The 26,048-nt window shown below is 39.8% G+C and overlaps 1 protein-coding gene and 1 long non-coding RNA gene across 9 annotated transcripts in view; one reads left to right on the top strand and one right to left on the bottom strand.

The window, feature by feature from the left end:
• The window catches only part of LOC135296403 (uncharacterized), a 58,747-nt gene extending 38,512 nt beyond the window's left edge, over positions 1–20,235 (bottom strand). For both annotated transcript variants that reach the window (XR_010358464.1, XR_010358465.1), the window contains exon 1: positions 19,993–20,235. This is a non-coding gene — a long non-coding RNA (uncharacterized LOC135296403). The remainder of the gene's footprint in view (positions 1–19,992) is intronic.
• Positions 19,255–26,048, top strand: part of MAP3K7 (mitogen-activated protein kinase kinase kinase 7) — a 48,113-nt gene continuing 41,319 nt past the window's right edge. For 3 of the 7 annotated variants that reach the window (XM_064412690.1, XM_064412689.1, XM_064412688.1), the window contains exon 1: positions 19,255–19,823. In XM_064412690.1, the coding sequence (XP_064268760.1) occupies positions 19,734–19,823 (90 nt within the window). In that variant the 5' untranslated portion in view covers positions 19,255–19,733. The remainder of the gene's footprint in view (positions 19,824–26,048) is intronic. The other 4 variants (XM_064412693.1, XM_064412692.1, XM_064412691.1 and 1 more) reach the window with 3 other exon arrangements.

Below are 26,048 nucleotides of genomic sequence, written 5' to 3'. Positions count from 1 at the left end.
GATGAAGCCTTTGGTGAGGAATTTGAACAGAGGCAGAAATTAGCTTGAGAGCTGCTGTCTTTTAACCTGTCCAGCATGGAGTAACCACACAGGGCTGTGATGTGTTAATTTACACCAGGATGCAGGTGCTGTGTCAAGGTGGTGAGGCCAGATGTGAAAACCCAGCAGAAAAGGCAGGATTTTCTTGCAGAATTGTGAGCCTTGCCAGGCATTTGGGCTGAGCTTTGCTAGAGGGTTGCAGATTCTGTGTTTCCCATTTGGTGATAAGCTCACACAAGCAGCAGTGAAGGCACTGGAATATGTCTGCTTTTCTTACTTCCCTTATACTATATGTCCCTTCTCATTAGACATGAGAGGATCACATTTCCAGTTTAGGATGCATGAGTGAGAACAAGGACAGAAAGATAAGAGAATTGTGCAAAGCCTCATCCCTCTGCTTTTTATTACACTTGTCATCTATCAAGAGACTGCTTCTCTTGCTTTTGGGTTTTTTTTCTTTTTTTTCTCCTCCAGCATATTTGTAAATGTTATTTACTTATTGTCACTAGTTCCTCCGGGCTGTCTACTTTAATTTTATATCACAAATTGTGACCGGCAGCATTTTGTTGCTGCTGCTTTCTTTATTAATTTGTATCTTACTACTCCAGCAACAATAAACAGTCTTCAGCCCTCACATAATTTGGGCTCCATTTTGGATCAAAATGTCACAGGAATATTGATAGAATTCCAAGCCTAGCAAGGCTGGGAAGGTACTGTGGGCATTGCTATGGCATTCCCACACTTTTGAGTCAATTCTGTGCCGTTTAACACAGAGGAAAAGATTATACAACAGTATCATTATCAGCATTATCACATTTCTCTTCACATCACTAAGCATCACCGTTGGCATATTTTCAAAAAAATCTTCCATAGTGCTTCCATAGTTCAAGTATGTTATATAGACCTACAAATAATGCCTTACCCTTCAAGCACTTTGGACAGAAAAATTTTTCTGAGTCTTGAGCCGTTCAGAAAATCTTCCTTCAGCCAATTTACCATGCAGGGTTTATGCCATCAGAATTATTATTCTACTCATGTGAGTGGCCTTGCCAAGTTTCTCTAGAGTCAACATGTCCACGTTTATGTATCACTGTATTGACTATCTTTTATCTGTGAATACAGTAATGGGATTAGAAGCTTGACTCTTTTCCTATTTATTACTGTGTTTCTGACAGGTCTCATTCCTAATTCTCTTAATTTGACCATCATATTATCTACAACTAGCCTGTAAACCTGAATGCAATGGTCTGATTACTAAAAATTACTGAAATCATCTTCTCTTTCCACACTTGATCTTCTTTAAATACCCATGTCTCATCACAAATAAAATTTGTAAGAGCAATTCTTAGTCCTGTTTTTGTGCAGTAGTGCTAATAAAAGCAGTAAAAACATCGTTTTTGTCATTAAAAACTTGTTTGTGTGTGCAGAGTAGGTATTTATATTATGGGATGTTTATTCATGTCTCTTACCAGCAATAATGAAGAAGCTGTATTCTATGAAGGGAAGTTCTCCAGACACATTTGCTACAGGGATCCCCAGAAGGCACACAGAAGTGCAGCAGCTCTGGATTTCTATTCTTTCTCACTAGCATGAATTGAAACTACAGCCTCTACTGTACAATATATTACATTAAAACATAAAACAGGTATAGCTGAGGGGAATAAGAGGGAGGAAGAAAGGCCAGAAATCTGTGATATTAACCCAAAAGAATTAACTTGTTTTCAAATGTGTTTAATCCCTATAGTCTTGAGTTACCATGTTTTGAAGCACCACTCTTTTTCTTAAAGGTATTAGTCAGGGTAGAGGAGCTGCAAGATAAAAATAAGATTGGATAAATGTGCCTGTGGCTCAGATCAACACCCAATAAGCAAAAATCTGCCTGTCATTATGCCTGCTTTGTATGCCATCACTGTTGATCCCTGAGTGCAAGGATTCATGGCATTATCACAGCTTCTTTCTCTAGACCTAAATGCTGGCTATATAATAATAAAAAAATTTGGGTTTTTTTATTATTATATAGTAGGAAAATTGAAAGACTCACACTGCCCACACACACTGGCTGATGCATTTGTACTCAGCAGTCAGAGCCAAAGGTTGTCTAAATGATACACAGAGTGATGCTTTGAAAATTCACGACAAAATGAGATCCCCCTCTCATTTCTAAATTACTGTTCTTCCTACTTGCAAATGCGCAAGAGGCATCCACACTAGGAAACAAGCTTTTTTGCTATGCCAGGGCTCACCATTCAAATGAGGACTTTTTTTTCCCATCACATCATCAATTTAAAAAGAAAAAAATCCTCTCTATAGGATTTGTTGCACTAGAAATATATAGTGAAAACACCGTAAAAAGGCCATTAATGACTATTAATTATTCAGGGTTTTAAATTAATTTCTGTAAAACACTATTATATTTTTATTGACCTTGTTCAGGTTTTTTAATAGATTTTAAGGCTAGAAGGGACTACGGAATCATTTATTCTGACCTTCTGTATATACTCATAAAATAGCATCCAGTCAGTCCTGTCTTGAGCCCATTGCATTTGCCTGAGTCACACACACCTTTAAGTTTCAGCTCGTTCATTCAGAGGGATCCCTGGGTAGAATTGCCTTTTCAAAGTATGGATGAAAGTTACATTTGAATTGGAAAGAAAGGAATCCTGTCACTGATTTTTTTTTTCTAGGAAAAAAAAAAGGACAGAAATTACGAGAAATACAATTCCTTTAAAGCATTTGAAAACATGGATATATTGATTACCAGGATTCCTCTTAACAAGTAAAGCTATAAATTATCTGTTGTCCCCTAAGCCTTAACAGTCTTTCCCGTGGCCTGAACTAATTATAGTGATCTAATTAGGTCACAATTTTTGAAACTAGCAAGTCATAAGACCTCTTGTATTTTTTGTAGTGTCTCCTCTGGTATGAAACAAATTGCATCCCAGAAGTGCCTAGTTTTCTTCATTAATTAATGAAGAAAGACAATTAGCTCAGTTACAGACAGCTGTGCTTGGGCAGATGAGTCTTATTCACAATGACTCTGTATTTAGCTGTCAAAAGGAACAAAATTAGAAGACCATTACATAGTATTTCTCTGCTTCACATAAAGCTCAGGTGCAATACAGTGCATATGAGAACCTGGGATAAACTCCAAATTTAACCTGTTAAAAGGTCTGACAGGTATTGCTGTCCTGCCTAGAATAAAAAGTCATGAGGAACAGGCTAAAATGTTGCTTATTCAGGGTTAGAAGGACCTAAAAAGTACCAATGAGGAAAATGCTTATCCTGCAACAGAATTCTTAAAAGCCAGGGCTTTGCAGGAAATAACTCTCAAGACTTTGTTAGCATCTATGTGCAGCCACAAAATGGTTGGACCAGACAATACACACCAGCAGCGATACACAGCACAGTGCAGCCTTTGCTATCCACCACTCTTGCACAAATCATGGCTGCACCTTGTGGTGGCTGAGCCCACTGACAGCAAGCCCAAACTGCTAATGGATCACACACCACTGTAAAGTGGGAAAGATGCCACAAGTGGCCATACCTCTGTTATTGTTATGGGAAATGCTGGGGAATGGGGGAAGGCAAATATACTGGCCTCTCACCCCCAGAAGCCAAAGACAATTTGTATTTGAAAAGTGACTGGACAACCTGAAGCTTGTGAGACATGGAGGATTATATTGGAGGCTCTGCAGCAGACTTCAAAAAGTTTTAGTTATAATGCAATAACCTTTCTTTGACACTGCATGCCCACAGTATTTCATTTAGGCTTGGATTTCTCACTCACACCAAGCTCCCAAGGAGCCATATCCATCAATAATGCTTTCTTTTATCTCTGATTGGTTTAAAAACTCCATCCTAAGCAAGTCCAGATTAGTTATATATGCCATCATCAACTCCCATCTGAATTGTACCAGTGCATTTTATTTGAACATGAAGTAATCAGACCTTCAGAGATACCTACTAGCTGATTACAGTGAACAAATTATATTACTTTCTCCACTGACTCCACAAAATATTGAATTAAGCTCAAGATTGCAGTGTTTATATTCAAAGTACTCCCGGGACCTCACAAAGTTCTGTCACAATGAAGCCTTATGGAGTAAGAAGAAAAGTTATTTGCCTGAAAAAGAACTGTTTTGTGGTCCAATTTGCAGCTTCTGAATTCCACCAAGCATCCCACAACTTCCTCCAAAGTGTATTTTATACATACTTAAAAATATAAAGATTCAACAAAAAACAAAGCTCATGAACATTCATCCCTCTTTCCCAGGGGAGAACAAATGTTGTTTGTGACAGTAAATACTTCAAGATTTTGATGACAGTAAAACTGCTACCACAGTGAACACATTCTAGATGTTGCCATCTCTGACAAAAATTATCATTTCAGATGGATTAATAATCATAGAAACTACAGTAATTCTTCTTCCTTCACTACTTATTATTCAGCTACTCTTTTCCTGGCTTATTGCAGTTAGAGTTCTGGAACGGACCAGAGAAAGTACATGCAAATAATCTTTTGTATTTACAGTGAAATAAAATGGCAATATATACTGTGAATAACTTGTTTCTATCAGAAGTCACAATTTCTCAAGCAGACACACGAAGGACAGTTTTTCCCCAGTTTACTTGTGCTTAGGAAAGACTCACTTGTCCCCCTTCTCCACCAGACCACTCCTGAGGTTTATTACTAGCTGAAAGATTGTATCTGTAATAATATTATTTTCCTACAAGGTAGTGCCTACCAGGAATAACAGATTAAATCGTGTTCAAGCTTAGACAACTGTTAGCATACACCACAAGAATTCGTTCCTGCCAGTTTTAATGATTCTGTCCAAGAGTTTACAGAGCCTGTTTCACAAAAGTGCTAACTTGCTTTGCAAACCTTTTGCACATAAGAAACTGGAGAAGGGAGGAAAGAGAGAGAAAGAGAAAAAACAATTTTCCACATAGAGAACAAGGTGCAAAAATTTTACTGTCAGTAAGGGAAATACTGGAACTAGTTGTGCACAGGGATTTTGGGAAATTTTCAAGGATCATCTCCCCCAAAACAGATTCCATGCTTTCCTCTTATTTTTCAATTACCTTTAAGAGAGTGTTAGCTCCAAAGGCTGGATTTCAAATTGTCCAGTGATGAGGGGCAAGGCAGAGTGACTCTCTGGTGGGGAGGACTGTAAGAGAGGGACCTGGCAGCCATCAGAGCACAATAGCCATTAACAGCTCTTCCCCAACAGCCAAGGCAGGGGAACAGCAAGCATTGTTCCTGAAAACAAATTCATCAATGTCAGTGTCGTCCTTGCTAGCTCAGATGCACAGCTTTCAGCTGGCATATTTATTATTAATTATTATTAAATTTATTTATTTAAGTGTGCTTTGCATAGATAGACACATTGTCAGTCGCCAAGGACTTAATATCTAAATTAGTTAGGACAAACAAACACAAGATGAAACAACACTGTAACAAAGAGCATGTGAGGGGATTACTAATGAAGAGAGAGAACTGTTTGAAGTGGTGAGTTGAGTGTTTAAAGAAGAACCCACAGATTTTAAAACCAGTGATTATTATCATTAAAATAATCTAGGACAACCATTTTACATGATGCTGAAAACAGTCTGTTATGTCAAAATGGACATTCACTGAAATATTTCAACCTAGGTCTTGAGCCCACCTCACAGGAGCAATTCAACTCCATGTATATTCACCTCTTTCTGGGATTATTGTGCTTCCTGAAGAATAGAAAAAAAATACTCAGAAGATGAGGACGAAAATGTTTTCCTGATGTTGGAAAAAGGATCCAAATTCTAAAGAGTAACAAGAACAAAAAAAGAAGGCAACGGAATAAATAGAGCAAGTGGATTTAGAGGGAACCAGAGTATGTCTGCTCAGGTGAGAAACACACAGAGTGACCATAGGGTAATTAGCCTTATAGGGTTTTAAAGAGCCAACTGTTAAAAGGGCTGGAGGTAGAAAGACAGCACAGAATTAATATTATATGTTTAGAGTAGCTGAGAAGGATAATAACTGTATCAGCAAAGCACCACTAGATAAAACAACGAGGAATGAGTAGGGCATGAAGGCCAAATGAGATCTAAAATGTCTTTGGCTCCTTAATAAAGAAAGGCTTTTATCTGAGGTCTTTTCCATTTCCAGATAGAACAGACCAGCAATTTCTATCATTTATTAGATAAACCAGAATCCATTCTTCAATGGGTGACTAGATAAATGTTTGAATTCTTCCAAAAAATGATAAAAGCAGAAGAGAAAAGTACAAGGACTACCAAGCTTTGAAGGTCAGCTACTTCACCCCGGAGCATCCTATAGACTTGGTTAAAGCAATGACAAATTACAAGAGACTTTCCAAAGGTCATTTAATTGGTTCTATTCCCTCTTAAGTATATTATTAAAATATTTCATCTGGATCCTGCTGTCCCCTTCAGTGGTCATCTCCAATTGGCAACCCTTCAATTTCTTTCCTTAATAGGTAAGCTATGCTTTAGTAGAGGTTCTCTAAAGCCCAAAATTACTCATAAAACATGGGGTTTCTGGCTGCTTTACATCAGAGTCTGCAGATGTTACAGAGTGCATTTGAGTTGAGTCTGGCTTGTGCAGGTGTGAGTCCAGCTTAATAGTTTTCTTAGGCTTCAGAAAAGGACCATTTAGGAACAGAAACCAAAACTGGAAGCCAGAGGGCAAATATTTTCAACATCTGCTACACATTGTGTGATATTCCTCTGCTTTCAGAAGTAGGATTCTTAGAATTGTTTTGTATGGCTTTGATTCAACCTCTGAAGTGCATTTCTGTAACAAAGAAATACTGTTACTGGGATCTAGTGTCATGGGAAACAAGATTCTCAGATTATAGGGCATAGGCACGCCTCCCTTCCCTGCTTGTAGCTATGTAGCTCACTTTTCCCCCTGCAAAGATGACTTGTGGCACTGACAGTAAATTCTGACATAGAAAAATGATGTTGGAGAAGCATTTAATCTCTTTTCACCTGTTCTTTATGAACTCTAAGTCCTGGAAACAAGAACCATACCCATGTTATTTAATATCCCTACCAGCAATCCTATCTATGTACTACTGGCGAACCACTTCAGTGCGATTCCTTTGAGCGTATTTTTCCCATCCTGTAGTCTCAAGAGCCTGGCTAAGACACATGCTTATTCTTGTTAGATCTCATTCAAGCACATTTGAGACATTGCTACCAGGTCCAGAACACTTTTGTTAGGACACTGGATATATTTTTCTCTCATGAAGAACTAATATTATTATCTCCATCAAGAAAAAAAAATGAAAATCTAAAAAAAGCTCATAGAAAGTGTTATCCTGCATTCACATTTGGAGGAAAGTCCCAGAAGTCAGGGAATTTCTTTGTGATAAGGGAAAATAGTAGGAAAAAGAAGCCTTTATGAACAATAATACATGGAGATTGTTCACAAGCAGACGCAAAAGCTGAAAATACTGATAGGTCATTTTCCAAGTAGTGTGTGCAGACATTTAATAGACCATAACGTCACGCCTTTAGAAGATACAATCATAGAGAAATTCTTTGCTTGGGATCTGATGCCTAAAGAAGGGTACCCATTTGTGCAGAATGTCTGAGCAGATGTGTTTTGTGTACCTCTTCCTATCCTGCTCTCATGTTACCTCTGGCACCATAACATTACCTTAATACTGGTAACAGATGCCACAGATCTGTTTTGCAAGCACTACTTGCCAGGAGACCAAGGTCCTTTGAGTTCTTTTAGCCCCTATCTTGTCTCCCCTTATCCATGTCTCCCACATCCTCATCTCAGTGTTAGAAAGCCACATATTCCAAAAAGAGGGATATCTCCTGCCGTGTTTCCACCCTAGCAGGATCAGTTCTATCCTCTGACCTAGAGGCCATGAAGGGCAAGCTGTTAACACTGACAAGTCCTGTTTGTGGATTCAAGGCATTTACTCTGCCTCCAGACAGGTTGTATGGTGCCACATGGTTGCACCCCCTTAATTTGGGATTTGCTTGGGGTCTCTCACTCTCCTAAACCACGTTGTTGTCTCTGGCCTGCCATGGAGCACAAGAACTTGGAGTGGGATGCTGTTTGAAGAGAAGGTTTGAAAGGAATAGCAACACTCAGCTCTCCAATTTATTTCATGAAGAATATATAGAAAATCCAGAGAAAATGAAATAACTTATTCTTAGAAAACTCTTAGATATCACTAAATAAGGCATAGACCATTGAACATTTTCTTCATAATGGTTAAATGTGAGTCTCCATATGTATTAATTTTTTATGACTTTTTATATAACTGGAGCCCATTTTTATGTTCCTTCCTGCTTTTAAGTATAGACTGTTCATGACACTTGATAACTTGTACAACCAGCATCTGTAGGGTAACTGCTTTATCAAGCTGCCTGTGGTATTTCCATGCACAGGGGGTGAATAGAAACAGCCACACAGAGAAACACAATGGATGAAAGGCTGGGCCATAAAAACAGCAGTTTGTGTTTCTAAAATTGAGCAAAAACCTACCTGAGTCCATCTTTAGCTTTGAGCATAAGGATTATTCACTGTGTCCCAGTGGCTACATTGATACTGATGAATGCAATGGACCAAGGCCTGTCCTCTGCTCCTGAGAACAATAATCCCTGCACAGCACATATCAATACAGCTGAACTCTCTTCCATGTAAAGTACAGGCCACAGCCAAACCCTGATAAACTCTGTCTGGAGAACCCTTAGCCCCGACAAGGACTGTGCTGACCATTTAGCAGCATGCAGACCCCCAAACCTGGGCCAGGGCTCAGGTCTCCCCTAGCCTTATTCCACTTTCTAAAATAAACTACAAACTACAAACTACAGTAGTATAGTCATAGGCATGACCATAGAAAAGTTATCAATTGCCATAGTGGGGTGCAAATACATAGAGCTGTGCACCGTAGATCCTACAGACCTCTGCAAGGAACTGGAATTACCCCATGTACTGCCACAGAGATGGATTAAAACTATTAATTATGTTTTGTTCCTGTACTTCACAGTGGTTAGTTCTGTTTTCAGGAGAGAAAAAAACCTGCATTCTCCTAAATACTTAATGTTTATAATTTTTTTACATCTGTAATTAATTGTAGGTACCTCTTTACTTATGAGTAACTAAAGGGGGACAAAAAGAGATTAATTTCTGAACAAACTTACAACAGCTATTGTTTTAGTTAGAAAACAGTAGTCTGAAATAGAATATTTTTTTAAATGCAGTAAAAGGTGAAAAAATCTAAACAACAATAATGGAGGTTTTTCTGGCAATCACAATTTGCAGTAAAATTTACTTTTAATGAGGACAAAAGTTGGAAAAAAGGACATTAAAAAGTTTTAACATTGTGCAATGACATTTGATTTTAACACTGAAGCTTTCTTCTTTGCAAACAAAAATCCTTCTTTAAAACATGTGCAGAAGGGGGTACAGATACAAATCAGCCACAGCCAAAACAAGAGCTGTATAATCAGTACCACAGTACCACCTTGTGGGGAAATAAAAACGGCTTCAGTATTGCCTTCTTCCACTGCACAGTTTCAGGAAATACTCATCATATAAACATAAAATTATAACTAAGACAAATGAAACAGACCCAGACATCAGCAATGTATGTGATGCATGATTTCTTCCAGTGTCAAATTACTCTTTTTGAAGAATCCATGTTCCAGATGAAATCTTTCAGAAGTCTACTGTAAAACTTCCTGGAAGAAAAATGTCTCCTTTTACATTTGCTTGCATTCTTTACTTGACTTCCATTTGCTTCAAATTTATTTCTCTAGTTACACTGAATCAAGAGAACAATTGCATCAGGCATGTCAAATTCCACCCACACAAAATACTTCATAAAGTTAAAGGCTATGACACAAATAAACTAATGCCAGGATCTTTGCAATGACTTTTTTATTGCTTTTCTGCAACTGATGTAGATATTAGAGACAGTAATATTCCTGACTACATCTGAAGAAATAAGGTTATCAAATCCTCAGATCCCCAAAGGGAATTTTCATCTGCTTTTCTCCATTTCTTTCACATAGTGAAAGAAATTTGTATGATTAAGTAATTGCTGGTTGTCAGAAGAAGTAGTTGCCCAGCCATCATATTTTAAGAGCTGTATTAAATGCAATTTTCACCCTTTCAAATATAACTTCTCATAGGCATCTCTGAATTTAATGTCCCTAATATAGCAGAACAACTAGTTCTTTCTTTCCCAAGTTGTTCGGATGTTGACCAATGGGGCGGGGGGCAGATGGGGAATGGAGCATTCTTTTGGGTATTTTGTTGGGCTATTTCATATTTTCCTCCAATATATAAACAAAGTTTAAACTTGATTGTCTTCTTGCTGTGGAGAACATGCCATTGATGGGAACAGTACAGAAACAAATTCACAAGAAATTGACAAAATTGTCTTCAGGTTTTCTCTTCACACAGAGCTAGGTTGTGACATTTAGACCTCTAGAGTTTGAGGACTCATCCATGTACAGCTATTGATACTGGCTTTAGCTGGGCTGGGGTCAGATTCCAATAGTGGGATTCCCTTCACCTTACTTTCAATAACAAATTGGGTGAGCAGCCCAACTGCCCATACATTCCCATCTAACATCATCTCAGATTCCTCAGAATATGCTTCCTGGACCTTCAGCTCAGGTAAATGTGATACTCTGACCTGAGCATCACATTTACCAGCCTCATGAAGAAGTCACAGAATCCTTGGAGGTCTTTAAAGCCACTAAATGGCTATTAGCAGGAAGCTGAACCAAGCCCTAGAAGTCTAACTGAAGTTTGTTACAGGGGCTTGAAGTAGAGAAAAAGACATCTCCAGAGAGTAATTTAGGAAGAAATGCCCTCTGAAGACACCTGTCTCTCCTTACTGATCAAAGAAGGCACTTTGAAACCATCTGACTTTCAGGGAATCACATTTTGATGAGATTAAACTGAAAGTTAATGTATTACAGTTTATAGACTTTCTCTCTATTTTTGCATGCTGACAATATTAGCATTGTTGGTTGTTGTTTGGGTTGCATGTCGTACATATGATTTGTACAATGTGATCTGGCCTATAATACATACATTATTCCAGGATACCAGTCAGCTCAGATGCCATTAGTTGTGGCAGTACCAGAAACTGAGGTCTGATTGTCAGGGACAATTCACATGCATGAACAGTGCCTCTGCCCCAAATGCTCTTTTACAATCACATGGTCTCTTCCCAGTGAAGGCAGTACCCCTCTTATTCAAATATGCATTTAATTTGCCAGAAAGACGGAAAAAAAATTATGCTTCCCTCTCAATATGCTCTCCATAAACCAATACCCTAAAATCATGGCATCACAAAAATTCCCCAAGTTCAATCTCCACATTCCCAGTTTCCATCACAGTGGATCTGGCACACATCCCAGAAGCAGATGATTTTCTAGAAGATGCCACCACCAGGCACACGAAACTTGGAGGGCCTGCCACGCCACTAGCCATGTATCCCAGACTCCCCACAGTCTGGGAGACTCACCCATACTCTCAGATAAAAAGCATGCAAGTCCTGAAGTTAACATTTCAGAGTAGCTTTGAAGTTTTGAGTTTTCCACCACGAAACCATGAGATCTATGTATATATATTTTTTTACTAAAGTTCATTTTTCTTCCTCTTCATGGGAAGAGACCAATGAACACAGATTAAGATTCCCAAGAGGGCACATGCCGCCAGGTCTCATCAAGGTAAATTAATTAGACAGTGAAATGCTGAGATTATGCCAAAAATTAGGTTTTAGCAAGTTAACTGGCTCATCACATCTATTACATTGATCTGTTGAAGCAACAGCTACAATAATGGCCTGAAGAAGGCTGCCTTTATGAAACAGGACTAGAGCCTTCTAGTCTAGAACAAGAAGTTATTTCCTTTCTTGAGGAAACACAAAAAATTTTGGTGATTTATCACTTCCATATTTACTGTGACTTTTGACTATAGTCTTATTTAACTGGGAACATCACATATAAAACAGAAGACAATGACTGTATTTCATTACCAAACAAGTGATACAGTGATATAAACTGTTTCCTTCCTTCTCCTATAATTTTATTTGCTTTATTCTTCCACTGATAGAAATGTGTTGTCTTGATTACAGATTTTTTTTTTTGATCATTTTTAAAGATACCTTCTAGAAAGAAATACTGTTCTAACGATGCATGGCAAAGCATGTTAACAAGTACCTCTTTAAAAGAACCAGATCTTTTTGATTTTTATTTTACACTACAGAACATTGACTTATAGCACACATAACATCTGACTCACATATCAATTAGAAATATGATTATCTGGTGGCATCTTTGGATCTTCCATGTCCATTCATTTCCAAACACATCTACAAGCAACAAGAAAGCAGAGCCACACAGAGGACATGCCTGTGCACCCAACCAGGCTGGAGCTGCAGGTCCATGTCCCACACTTGTTCCATTGGTTATTGCAAACCACACAAGAATCAGGGCACCTTCTGTGTGATGTTTCCAGCTTGTTAGCATATCCTTAGGAACATAGTACAGCCAAGGTTGGAAGGAACCTTGAAAGATTATCTGGTCCAGACTTGTGCAGGAAAGGGAGGCTAGATGAAATTATCTAGCACCCTGTCCAGTTGTGTCTTCAAAACATCCAGTGAAGGCAACTTCACTATGAACCTGGATGTTGTTCTAGGCAATGGTTATTCTCATTGTAAAAAAATTCTCTCTTACGTCAAGATGAAACCTGGCAAAACCAGCACCTTTTCTTCCTTATGAAGAGAGGGACTCCAGCCTTTCTGGAGAAGCCCTTTAAGTACTAGAATACTTGTGATGAGATTCTCTTGAGCCTTCTCAGGGAGAAAACGACTAACTGTTTCAGACTTTCCTCATAGGCAAGTTCTCCATTTGACCAAGATCTCCATATGTTCCTCGTTTCCGTCAGCTCTAGCTTTTGTGAAACCAGATAGTAAGAGCATCTATTCCTGTTTCTCATTTAAATAGCAGAACAGATCTTCTAGAAGAAAAACTTTGAACATAATTTCCTCATACCCAGGAGCCTCAGTGGACGCACTCTCAGACTATATGTCTTATCCCCATTATGTGATGAAGATTATGAACAGTTTCCCCTCTTATTTCCAGTTCACTGCTCCCATGCTTTGTGATACTCCATCCACTTTTGTGTCTTGTACAAAACACATAAGGCTATAAACTCCCTTTCCCAATATTGTTTAAAAATCACACCTGGAACAATTCCTTTCACATGCTCTGAATCATTAATTAGAAGCTTTAAAATATGAAAGATAATGATATTACTACCCCAAGAAATAAAATACCAAAAAATTTCTCCTACTTCCAATTTCACTTCCTTCTTTAGAATACCGCCTTAATCACACAATTCAATGTAATACTTACTTAATCTTAAGAACATGCAGTTCATTTCAATCTATACTCAAGTAAAAAAATACCACTATAAGAATTTATTACATTATTTACACTTTTAACAGTACATTTTTATTCAACATATGATTTGAAGATACCGCCTTAGGAAATTAATACAATACTTTGCTTTCACAGATAGTTATGACAAATACATGATTTCATTTATCAGTAACCATCCAGTGAAGTGACTTGCCCCAGCTGCAAGGAATATTTACAATTCTCCAATCTGCTTGCATTAACAGGGTTCTTGTGCAAAAAGGAGTTTCCTTTTACTTTAATATCACTTTCCATCAGTACTGTTTACCTCCAGAATATCTTTATCTTTCCAATCTCTTTAAACAGAGGCAACATATATCCTCTCTGTCTTTGTTTCACAAGATTAAACATGCCAAGTTGTTTTATATTCCCTTCTGTGGTACATCCTCTCTTATCTTGACCACCTTTGTAGCTTTTCTCTGCAACTAGTTAGGTCTCAATTAATTTTTCTTGGAAAGCAGGTACCAACACAGTAGAGCCTTTCAGATGAGGTCTGCATAAACTTTTATAGCTTTATTGGAATGTATCAGATGGGATATATAAGCTTGCACATTTTCTAGGTGCATTACCTACAAGATTCACAGTCCTCCTAAAAGCAGTTAAAACATTCAAGTTGTAATCTTCTTCACCTCTTCTTCGTAAGTCTTTCACAGGATAACAAGATGTCATGAGTTCTCAAATTAATTAATGAACATGTACTCTAATATTTTAAATACTAGCCACTTTATTTCTCTTATCCTTGGAGTCATCTAATTTCTCCCATTTGATTTTCTTATCCTTCTCTCCATTAACTATGCTGTCTAAACTTGTGTCTTCAGAATCACTGTCATACTCCTAATTCTCTTATCAACACTGTTAATGAAATTACTAAGAAGCTTTCTCTCAAAATTCAATCCTGAAAAAAAGGTCTTACTAGTAACTTCACTTCAATACTTCCCTTTTGATAGTCTCTACTGTCTCCTAACAACTCTCCTACTTTCTTTACCCACTTTCAGTTCTTCTAATGATTCTTATCATGTCCAGCTTAATTAACGATTTCCCACAAGACAATATATCAAATACCTTTAAGATAGAATAGTTCTACCCATTCTCCTTGCCCAAAAATATCACTGAATATATCAAAAATGGTCTTTTGTTAATCCGAGATAATTGACCTTTGATTAAAAAGGTGTGACATTTCATTCCATTTACCTCCATGCTCTTTATTACTCTCTCCATTACATTTTCTTTTAAAGCCTACTGAGAGCACAGCAAAAGATACTTAGATGTCTGGATCTGTTTTTGCATCTTTCTAAAATACCTTTGCTACCTACATTTATGCCTCTGTCTAACACATCTTCTATCAGCAATTTCATGTACCATATCTTTCAGACCTCTCAGTTCAAGATCAGCTAGTCTACAGCCATTTGTCTCCTTCTTCTCTGTGCTAAATTTACTATCTTTCTCCCCCTGGCCACTTAGCCAAGCCCAGCTGCTGATAGCTGCACCAGAGAAAATGGGTTTGTTTGGTTACAGGACTGAATCTAGATAGTCTCTCACCTTTACCTTGCCCTTACTGCACAGTGGTTGCATTACTTGATTTTCCAGGCTCTCTTGGTGGTTTAGACTGCTGGAAAACTCTGGGAGATCTAACATGCCCCAGACTAGGAGGCAAAATAAGGTTCAGAAACAAATGTGATCATTTGAGTTTCTGTAATACTCATACAATAGAACTTTTCCTTTTACTAAAGTGAATACAATTCCTTGCATAGAACTGGGTTTGCTATTTAGCAACGCAGCTCATCCATTTATTTTGCAAGGCCTTGTTAGGGTTTTTTTTAATATATGCATTTTATCACAAATAATAGGGAACACCACCACTGACAGAATTAATAGCTATTTAGTCTTCTTCCCAGAATGCAAAAGAAGCAATAAAAATACCTGAAGCATGCTGGGGGTGCTATCTCAGTGTATGTGACAGAAGACACCCTTGTGCTGTTTCCCAAGAGTTTGTAAACCATTAATGCAGGACATAATTGAAGAAATCATTGAAATTCAAAGTGGAATCTCATACACACACACAATATTGCAACCTGCTCTAGGGAAGTATTAATGTACAAGCCAAAGGAGTTGCATGAGAAGAGTAGATTAGGCAACAACTCGGCCATGCAGAGAAACAGGAATCTCTCAATGTCATCACAATGATTTGTCCTCATGAGATATTTCCACTGTACCTGCACTGGAACAAGCAGCAGGCTCCTCTGGGGTGCCTCCCAGCTGGGACATGAATTTGTGGGGCAGGTGTGTTTCATAGTGTTCTCCATACTACTGTCACCAGGAACCTGCTCTTTCATCACAGAGGGTTCCCACGAACTGAAATAACATAACTTCATATTTACAGGACAATATTTAACAGGGATGAAATAGAGTCAGACTTGGCAGAAACATATTCCTGTGCTTAATCTAGAAGGGAACCTTTTTTATTGTAGGCATTATATTTGCAGATACCACCCAATAAGTACCACCACTGTTTTCTAGTTTCAATCATCACCTCAAGTGAAACATTTTAATCCATTTTTTAAAAAAATGCACACACTGAAAAAACAACACAAGTTAAAGTCTTTTGGAAGAAGAAATCACTTAGCTTTTTTCTAAATTTAGTGGAAAATAATGCTTGTTCACCCCTTTTTAAAAATTGTTAGAGCAATTTTAAGGGAGATGGACAAAGGGTAGCCAGGACAATGTATCTATGCTTTTGTCTGTATTCATGAAAATGTGTCCAAATTCTAAGCTGTACAATTCCATATTACATTGGATAAATTTTCATTAGGATATGCAGATATTAGGGCTAAACCTCAGGTCTGTTAAGCTGTCCAGGTGGATTTTGTTTATATCTTGTATCAGACTTACTGTTGTCTCTTTTGAAAAAACACAACCCTACACTCAAGGACAGGTGTGACAAAAAGCTCCACAGCAGCTGTCTCAGGTTGGAGTATTTGTGCACAATCTGGCCATGGTATCAAGACATTTCCAACAATCTTTAAGCAACCTTCCAGGCAATGCAACCACTTTCCAATGTTAGAGAGAGGCTACTGAGACCCAGAATGTGGACTTCCCAGGTTTTAGATTTTTCTTCCAAACACAAGAGTAGTTTTTCTCCAAGATAACCACAGCAGGTGCAGCTTTTATTTTCCTTTTTCTCCTGTATCTGTTGAATAAATATTTTGGGGCTGTACAAACAATACCCAGTCCACAAAATAGCTAATCATAACCAATTAAGACTGTATCAGTCAGGAAAGGAAAAAAAAAAGTAATATCAAAATTACCACATCCTTAAAACCCCTCCTGATCTTCACAGCAGTGACATTTTGATAATGATGATGACTCTGCCTTCACAAAGAAAGAGCTCATTATTTTTAAGATACATATTTCCACATCAATTTCTGAAAGGAAATGAACCTTACAAGCAACTATAATTGGAATGCTCTCTTCTGCTGTCTTAATACCCATCAACAAAATATAACAAAGGTAACAGAAAAATCTCTCCACTGAATAATAGAAGACTGCAACTGCCATTTGCTTGATACATACCCTCAATAGAGGTCTGTGAAACATAAGAAAAAGCCAAATATTCAGTTACATTTACCAGAGATCACCAACTGCCACCCCCTAAAGCACAACCACCCACTTGGCCATCTTTCTAAGAAGTACTGATGTAGTTCACCTTTCCTGATGCATATGTGCCCAAAAATGAAATAAAATGTTAAGCTTTTGGCCTGAGATCATGCTCATGATTGCAACTAAGTATCAAGATGATGGCTTTCAAGTATCCAGTGATGGATTTTCACACCTCCCTTTCTTTTCATTCACACTTTTTCCTTGGCTTCAGTTGACTTTAGGGGTTCCTTGTCTTGATCTACAAGTGTGTAGAGAACTGAAGCAATTCATCCAGCAGTATGAAGCCAGTATTAACCAGACTGAAAGGAGTCTGGTTTTCATTGGACTTGCAGTTTTTCTTAATACCTCAGAAATCCATATTCTTCATCTTCCAATAATCAATATATTTCACACTCTAGCGGCTGAGACAGCAGCAGCTGCTTACACAAAGCTATACACTTTCCTGTAAGAAGTTGTGAGGTCCAGGTATAAACACGGTTCTTTATGACTGTGCCACAGCATGACCAAATGAGCATTAATAGTGGCTTTTGAGAATGAAATGAAATGAAAATCAAATGCTTCACTGGGTATAAGGGGGTGCCAGGGCCAGTATGAGCATCCAAACCTATAAAAAACCTGAGAAAATAGGGGCTCTGAATAACCCCACTGCTGGATGAAGCCGATACTAGCCAGATTTTGTGGTACTTGGACTAACAGAAGATTCTTTAGATCTTTCTACACCAAACCTTATCAGAAAATCAAAAAGCAACAGCAGAAACTCAGCACATTCAGCATATGAGTCTGCTCCCCACGCACACACAGGTTCCTTGGGCAATGTCATTGCACCAACCCAACCAGCCCTGCATACGAGTTTCATCCTGCATGCAACAGTCAACATGTACTGCGACTGCTTGCCTGGAATTTCTGGATTGGTGTACATCTGAAAATCCTGGACAACTTACAAAAGCTGACAGGAAAATACAAGAGGGGAGAAAACAACCCTTAATGGCAACCTGTCACAAAGTGCAGCAGCTCTGATAGAGGTACTTTCACCTTGGCTTTTTTAACAACAGCTGAGCCACTATAAGATTAGGTCACATCCCATATTCATCCTTGGTTTTTTTTCCTAGCTAACTGTTTAAGTGGCTTTCTCAGGGTAGCTTTGTAAACCAGCTCTCTCTACATTTATGAGACTTCCTTGTGAGATACATGCATGCTAGCGGAGGAAGATCTAGGAAAGCTTACTAGATCTACTAAAATTACATACTATTAATAGTATTGTACAATAACATAACTTTTTATATATAGCCCGAAGGCTAAACATATCAAAATGAAGCACAGCTGTTTCAGGGGAACACAGCAGCTCTATTCACTCATCTCAGCACTGATTTCACACCATGGACTGCCCTGAAGCGTCAGTCTGAGACATTTACCACTGAAACATTAATGGGATGGATGCTCCAGCCAAAAGCAGAAGACAGCCCTGGCAAAGTGTGGGTCAAGATTCCCTTGGAGAGGGAACAGTTAGGGTAGACTTTCATTTCCTATGCCTTATTACTATGTGTTTACATCAACCGCTCCATTACCCTCCACTCCACAGACACCTTCCTACACACAGGTTTCCCCTGAGAAAGCACCGCTGAAGAGCACAAGGCCTGCCCTAGTCCCAAGACCCCGCAAAACCTCCTGCCCTGGAGAAATACAAACACATACGCAGGGAAAAGGCACGTGCATATAGACACATGTGCAGGGAAAAGGCCTGCGCTCCGCACTCGCACGGCGGTAACACGCAGCCCGGGATGGGGCCGTGCCCGGGGAGCCCCGCCGGGCTCTGCCCTGCAGCCGCAGCAGAGAGACGGGGCAGGGCCCGGGCCGCCGCTGCGCGCCCCGCCGGCGGCTCCGGGCGGGCGCAGGAACAGGAAGCGGGGCCGGGCTGGGGCCACGGCTGCTCCCCCTGGCGGCAGCGGGCGGCCGGGCGGGGCGGGGCGGGGGCGGTGCCGGCGCCAGGCCGTGGCCCCACCGCGGCCGCCCGAGAGGCCGCTGCTGCTGGCGCTTCCCCGCCCGCCCCCGCCTGGCGCTGCCTCCCTCCCTTCCTTACTCTTTGACTCCGTCCCTCCCTCCTCGGCTGGGGCAGCAGGAAGCGGCTCTGATGTCAGCGGCGGCGGCCGCGGCGCGGCTCTGAGCGGCTCCCCCACCCCCGCCGCGGCCCCCTCTCCCGCTGCCGCCGCTGGGGCTGGCGGAGGAGCCCGGCTGCGGCCCCGGGGGCGCCGCCTTCTCTCGCCCGGGGACGCGCGGCCGAGGCGGTCCCGAGCTGCGCAGAGGCCGCGGCCTAGGGGAGTCGGCGCGGCGCCCCGCGGGGGTGCGGGAGGGGGCGGGATGCGCAGCGGCGGCGCCGGGGCCTGTGCCCGCCGCCAGTGAGGCCCGAGGCCGCCGCGGATGCGGCCCCGGCGGCGCCTCGGCCAGGCCCGCCCCGACCTGCGCCAGGAACCGCCGCCGAGCCCCGCGTAGCCCCGGCTCCGGCCCTCGGCTGCCCGGTGCCGGACCCTCGCGTAGCCCCCTGTCCTCCCTGCGGTGAAAGAGGAGGCATGTCCGCTGCCGCCTCCGCTGAAATGATTGAAACCCCCCCGGTCCTCAACTTCGAAGAAATCGACTACAAAGAGATCGAGGTGGAAGAGGTGAGTGAGGGTCCCGCCGTCCCCCTCGCTGCCCGGGCGCGGCCAGCCTGGCCCCCGCCCGCAGACCCCGAGCGCCGCCGGGGCTCTCCTCCCGGCGCCGGCCCTCCGCTGCGGAGGGCTCCGCGGGGGCTGCGCGGGTGCGCCGGCGTGCCGCGACCCCCCGGTGTACCTGCCCGGGGGTTCCGCGCTCCCGTGGATGCTGCAGCGGCTGGCACCAGCGAACAAAGGCGGCCTGGCCGGGAGCGGAGGTGCCAGCTTGCTTCTGCCGGCCCTGCTGCTGGATGTCTTACTATGGAGTTTTATTTAAAAGGGATGGATTTATTCAAGACTTTAAAAGTTTCGCCGCCCATTTTGCCACCCTCTTTAGTATGGGTGGCAAGCATAGTTGTCAAGAGGGAACTGTTAATTCTAATATTTCTTTTAGATCTCTATTTCTCTATGTCCCTGCTTTCACCTTCTGCCACCAAACTGATCCATTGTATATATAAGGATCCTACCACTCTTAATGATTTGCTAAATTTACTGCTCTGTGAGCTGTAAGGATAAATAGGGTTTTTTTCTTAACATAGGCTAGTGATGTCGCACTCATGGATATTTAACATTTCTTTTGTGACCTGTGCCTATTACACAGGAAGTGACATTCAGTTATTGTATAACAAAATGGGAAGAAAGTTTTTCTTCTGTGAAATTCACGTAGTGAAATTATTTCAGGTGTACCTTTCATCTGTCTGGGGTTCCTGTGAAAGTATCTAGGTGTGATCTAGGGGAGCTTGTGTGCTTTAATAATGGGCTCAGTCGTCTCTATATACTATAGTGTTGTTTGACTTCCAGAATTACACAAAAATATTGCTGCTGTTTTTTCCTTTGTCGCCTGCTAAATTCTCTATGGGAATGAAGTTTCTTCATGTAGATCCATAACAAATTTGATGAGGCCAGCTTGTAGAGTCTGCACCTAACAGGCATCCAACACTGCTGAAATGGTCCCCTTGCTTTTATTTGTAGATTTGTAGATTAACATCTTTCTCTTAAAGTAATAATTACCCTTTCCTTAAAAAAGTTTGTGTGGAGATGGAGTTTTGTGTAGTAGCTTTTGTAGGTATGACAACCTGCATGTCAGGTTCTTAGAGTAGTTTGCTAGATACTGGTTTGTTCATAATTATCCTACTGGGCTTACATCTCCTAGCTCAGGGACCTTAAAATTTACCATGGAGCACCAGGGCACCTTCTGCTGTTTTCAGGTAGTATTGTGGGAACTTTGGCTTTCACCATAGCAGGCACTGGGCACTGGAGATTTTCAGAAGACAGTATATTTGAAAAGATTGCCTTTCTGTTTTTCTGTGAATTTGGCAACCATAAAGATTTTTGTTTCTGTAAATCTAGTTGTTCTGCCTCCCTTTATGCAGTTAACTGTTCTGAAATGAAGGTACTTTTTGTTGTTTTTGAAACACTTAGTAATAGCTGGGGATCAAATCATGTTTTGGGAGAAATAGTGCTTCTCACCCAATGAAGAAAGTGTAAGCAGCTTATCCACTGTAAAAAGGTGCCCAGTGATGGCTCACAGATGTGAGTACCACATCTGCTGTGTTAGACATAGCCCTTTGAATTAATAAAGTGCTGTTTATTAAACTGTGCTGTGCTGTGCTAAATCTTTAATCCTCACAACACCCTTGGGGAGGTGTTAGCAAGGATTGTATTGCTGTTTTACATATAGGAAATGTGGAGCTGCATAGTGCATAATTGGTATAACTAGAGTTTAGCATTCTAAGGTTCAGTGCTCATACAGCTTGACTGTATCCCACACATGTGCCTGCTGCTGGCAGAAACAGGACTGTCAGTACAAAAGTGTATCTAGAGACAATGCTGAAGTAGAAGTTTGTTTAATGCACTTGTTGCATTATTCTCAACACAGTATCTTCATAGAGATACCAAACTCATGTGATGTAAGGAAGAGAACTCTGATAGTGTTGTCTCCAGGAAAAAATCTGGTCACAGGTGGCATAGCATTTTGAGTGTACCTGTCCTCCCAGAAGTTCTTATAGGCAAAGGGAATACTCTAGTGTTGAACACAGTCTAAATTTCATTGCACAGAGGAAGAAATAAGACCTACTTTACAAGAAGACAGATGGATTGGAGATCATACTTAGGCCTTGCTTTTCTGAGCTGTGGGTGTTGACCTCTTACTCATGATGCAGTTTCAGCACAAATAGTCAACTTTGTAGTCATAACAAAAAGCACATCCTTACTGAGGATTTTCTGTGCTCTCACTTTAGACTCAGAGGTTTTCAAGGATTTTAAGTGGCTGTAATATCTCAAAATGGTCATATTTATGCTTGGCAAACTTCAAATGTTTCAAAATGGAGTGTTAAGAGATCTACACTGGAAACTCAACTGCTTTTATAATCATAGCTTTGCTGTTGTATTATCAAGGCTGTCTTGTCAGCAGATAGCAGTCCCACTCTGCCACTGGTTTATTAATAGATATTGAAGTTCTGGAATACTTGCAGGCCAAGAGACCTTGCTAATAAACATGAAATCTGTAAGTACACTTTCATTTAGGTTTGTCTGAATTCTACTAAGATAAAAACAAGAATATACCATATTTTGCTTTAGCTGCCATGCACATGACTAACTGTAGTGTTACTTTTCACCAGTCAAACACATCTTCAGCTTCAGAATGCCTTTTTGTTATTTCAGGTGCTTAAAATGAAGTAAAACATAGAGACAATTATTATGAAAGAGTTGGAGTCAAATCAGAATTGATGTGACACAGCAGGAGCATCTTCAAAACTAGAAGGGGAAAAACAACACAAAACTTTAGTTCAACAGAAGTTGAACAAAAAGCTCTCTATTTCACTATGCAAGTTTTCGCTTGTGAAAATGGCCATTTTCAGTTTTTAGTGTTGTATAGAAAAATCATTAGAAACTGGAAAAATAAAAGCTAATATAATTGAAATCAAGTCAACAATAAAAAGCCTAATAGTCTTGTTTTAAAATTTCATATTTAAATGTAGAACAACACTCTGGTTGTTTCTTCCCAGGGGAGTTTCCACATCTAAGCTACAGACAGACTTTGGTTTTTAATTGTTCTGGCAGCCTAGTCCCTGCCACTCTTTCCTGAAAATTCCACAGGCTTTCCTCCACCAGGTAACTGGGTAACAGTCCCATACATGACCAAAACATAGACCTCTTCATCACATGCTGTGTGTATGCCTGGATTGCACAGCCAAAGGTACATGTCTGGTCATGTATACCGCAACCCTGCCCAGTCACTGCCTGATGTAGACAAGTTAAAAAACTAATGCCATATTTGCATAGTTGCAAGTTACTTTTGGATGGTGTGAAATGTAAATTATTTGAAATCTGTTGTTTAATGCTCTACTGGTATATTGTAGTTTACAATAAAGTTTCTTTTCAACAATCTATTTGGGCAGTAGTTAATTTTAAGAGAATTAGGGTAATTTTTCTTTGAGGTAAAGAGGTAAGCTTTACGAATATTTATTTTAGAAAATTTACTTAAGGTCCCAGCAACTAAGGAGATGCAGTTTATAGTATATACACCTATCTTAGATATTTTTGAAATAGTTGGTCAATTTCATTGACTGAGTAGTGTGCTGAGAACTACATGTGTTCCTTCAATTCTGGAGCAAAGCAGTTCAGAGGCAAGAGAATGAGCAATACAGCAAGGTCAACTGGGTTTTGCTCCCCTTTATATAGTTAACTTTTAAAAAGTTAGTGAGACGCAGTGTCTGATTATGTCCATTACAAGGTAAAGCAGATTTTTGTGAGCTGCTGTTGAACATGGAGCTGTTACTACCTCCGTTGTTTCTGTGACCTGGGGATCATCCCCACTTGTAGAGTACCACCCTGAAAATTGGAAGAAATTTGGAGAAGAACCAGGTGTGATTTGAGATCTGAACAGCATTATTGGCTGTCTGACATGAGTACAGAAGGATTGATTCTCAAGAACCAAGGGTGGTAGTTAGAAATCCGTTTGAACTCAGTCAAACTTCTCAGCCTTTTTCAGTAAGACTTCAAGGTGCAAAGCTGGATATTCAAAAACAAAAGCAAAAAATGAGTACATGGTGAAAACATATGCCATTATTTTCTCTGATTTTACTCTAAATACATTTCTGGATTAATTCAAATAACTACTTAAATGTAGTTTAGTTACAGCAATACAAGATTCTCTTCATTCGTTTTTATAAGAAAATAGCTGAAATGTCAGCTGGGGTGTGAATTTATAGCAGAAATTATGCAACACCTATTCCATGTGGATGAAATGTACTGTGCAGTGAGTTAGAAGATAGCTAATAAGCTAGTTAAACTCTTAATGTGGCCCTTTACACTCATTTCTACACATGCAGATACATTCAGTGAATCAGTTTGTGTCCTGTGAAAGAGACTCATACTTCATAGAGAATACATGGGAAAGAAATCTCACAGATCATCTTGTTCCAGTGATGAAAGCAAGATCCATATTTATGAGATAATAATAGAGTTCTATGTCTAATACTTTTCACTAAGAAAAAAACTAAAACAACAGACTAAGTTTCACATGTCCCTTATTTGTTCCACCCAGTGGATTGTTACCAATATTTTACTAGTTGCAGAATACTTGTTTGTTTTCAGGTTTGTTTTTTTTTTTCCAAAGACCAGTCATTTTAGACAGTGCCAGCCCAGAGAGCTCATGTTAGAGTCCTGTACCCTGAGTGCCTCATTATCCAACATCTTGTTTCTAAAACAATAATCCACTCTCTGGGCTGCTCTAACAGAACAAATTGATTCATACTAGAGCATCAGACAGTTGTTTTGTTAATGTTTTTTTAATTGCCATTAATTAAAATTAGTTCAGTTCTCAAGACAGATGTATAAAATACTATCAGTGCATAAAACCTTTTCAATATGTGATAAGCCAGAATTAATGTATAACTTGATAAACTGTTATCTTTGAGATGCATGCATTTCTTGGAATGGCTTGAGCTGTCAAAATGCGGGAAAGGTTGGTTGCACGTTCAGAGCAAAGGAAGAATTTCTGGAAACATAGTTTTCAAGAGCAGGCTGGATGGGGTTCTGAGTAACCTGGTCTAGTGGAAGATGTCCCTACCCATGATGAGGGGCTGGAACTAGATTTTGTTTGAGATCCCTTCCAACCCAAACCATTTTATGATTCTATAATTTCAGGAACATGTATGATGATACTTTGATTCTTCATAAATGTGTTCTAAAGAAGCTGAAAAGATAATTAGTTCTTAAAACAGAACTAAATTCAGGTGGACAAGCCACTGAATGAAAACTGTACAATGTTATACAGCTCCAACATATGAAACCCTAGATAGGGACCAAGTGTATGAGTTTGTCAAGCAGAACTTGCCTATATTAAGAATCTAAGTTGGTTTTAATAACCAGTTTCTTTCAGGAAGAAATTTTTTTTTCCTGCAGTGTTTTGCATAACTTCTAAGTTCAAACTTGGAAACTAAATCTAAACTAAATTACTTAGTTTACTTCAAATTAGTAGGATTGCTTACAGGCATTTTTGGGGTGGGGGAGTGGAGAGGATTTGGAGGTTTCTTCATTGCTGTAGGGATCCCAGAAAGGAAAAGCAACATTTAGAGTTGTGCTGACACTAGTACAAATAAACTTAACCAGTCAAAGAACATAGCTGTAAGAATTGGCAGATAGATCTGAACTCCTTCCTAAAAGTGCTGCCAGGGTATTGGCCACAGTCATTCGTGGCACGGGGCCGATTTGCTTCAACCTACTTAATAAAGCATAGCACACACAGAGGAACCAAAGCTGGAATTTGACGCTGGTTGAATGAATGATAGAAAGTGTAGGAATATAATTTTAGAAGCTCTAAACTATTGTTCATGGCTTCTTTTGGCACTTTTTTTTTTAATTTATGCTGCATGTGCCATACATTTCACATATGTAAAAAATGGAAAATATTAGTATACTTTATTGGTAATGCTGGAGCTCTGGCAGAGAGAATAGAAGCTGAATTTTAAAGAATAAAAACTGAATTTTAAAATGTCAGTCTATCTTTTTTGTGTTTTTTAGAACACATTATAGAACATTTTTTTCCACTCTGTCTCGTGTAGTGTCTGGAGCTTGAGAGATCCAAACATTCAGTTTTGTACATCCCCTTTCATTAGCAAATATACCAGTAAACAAAGCAATATAGATATTAAAGATAACTTAAAGCCTGTTGTCATTTTGGAAGCATGG

The sequence above is a fragment of the Passer domesticus genome, chromosome 3, assembly GCF_036417665.1.
Source record: "Passer domesticus isolate bPasDom1 chromosome 3, bPasDom1.hap1, whole genome shotgun sequence".
Taxonomy (NCBI): domain Eukaryota; kingdom Metazoa; phylum Chordata; class Aves; order Passeriformes; family Passeridae; genus Passer; species Passer domesticus.
This window is presented reverse-complemented; position numbering and strand designations above follow the sequence as displayed.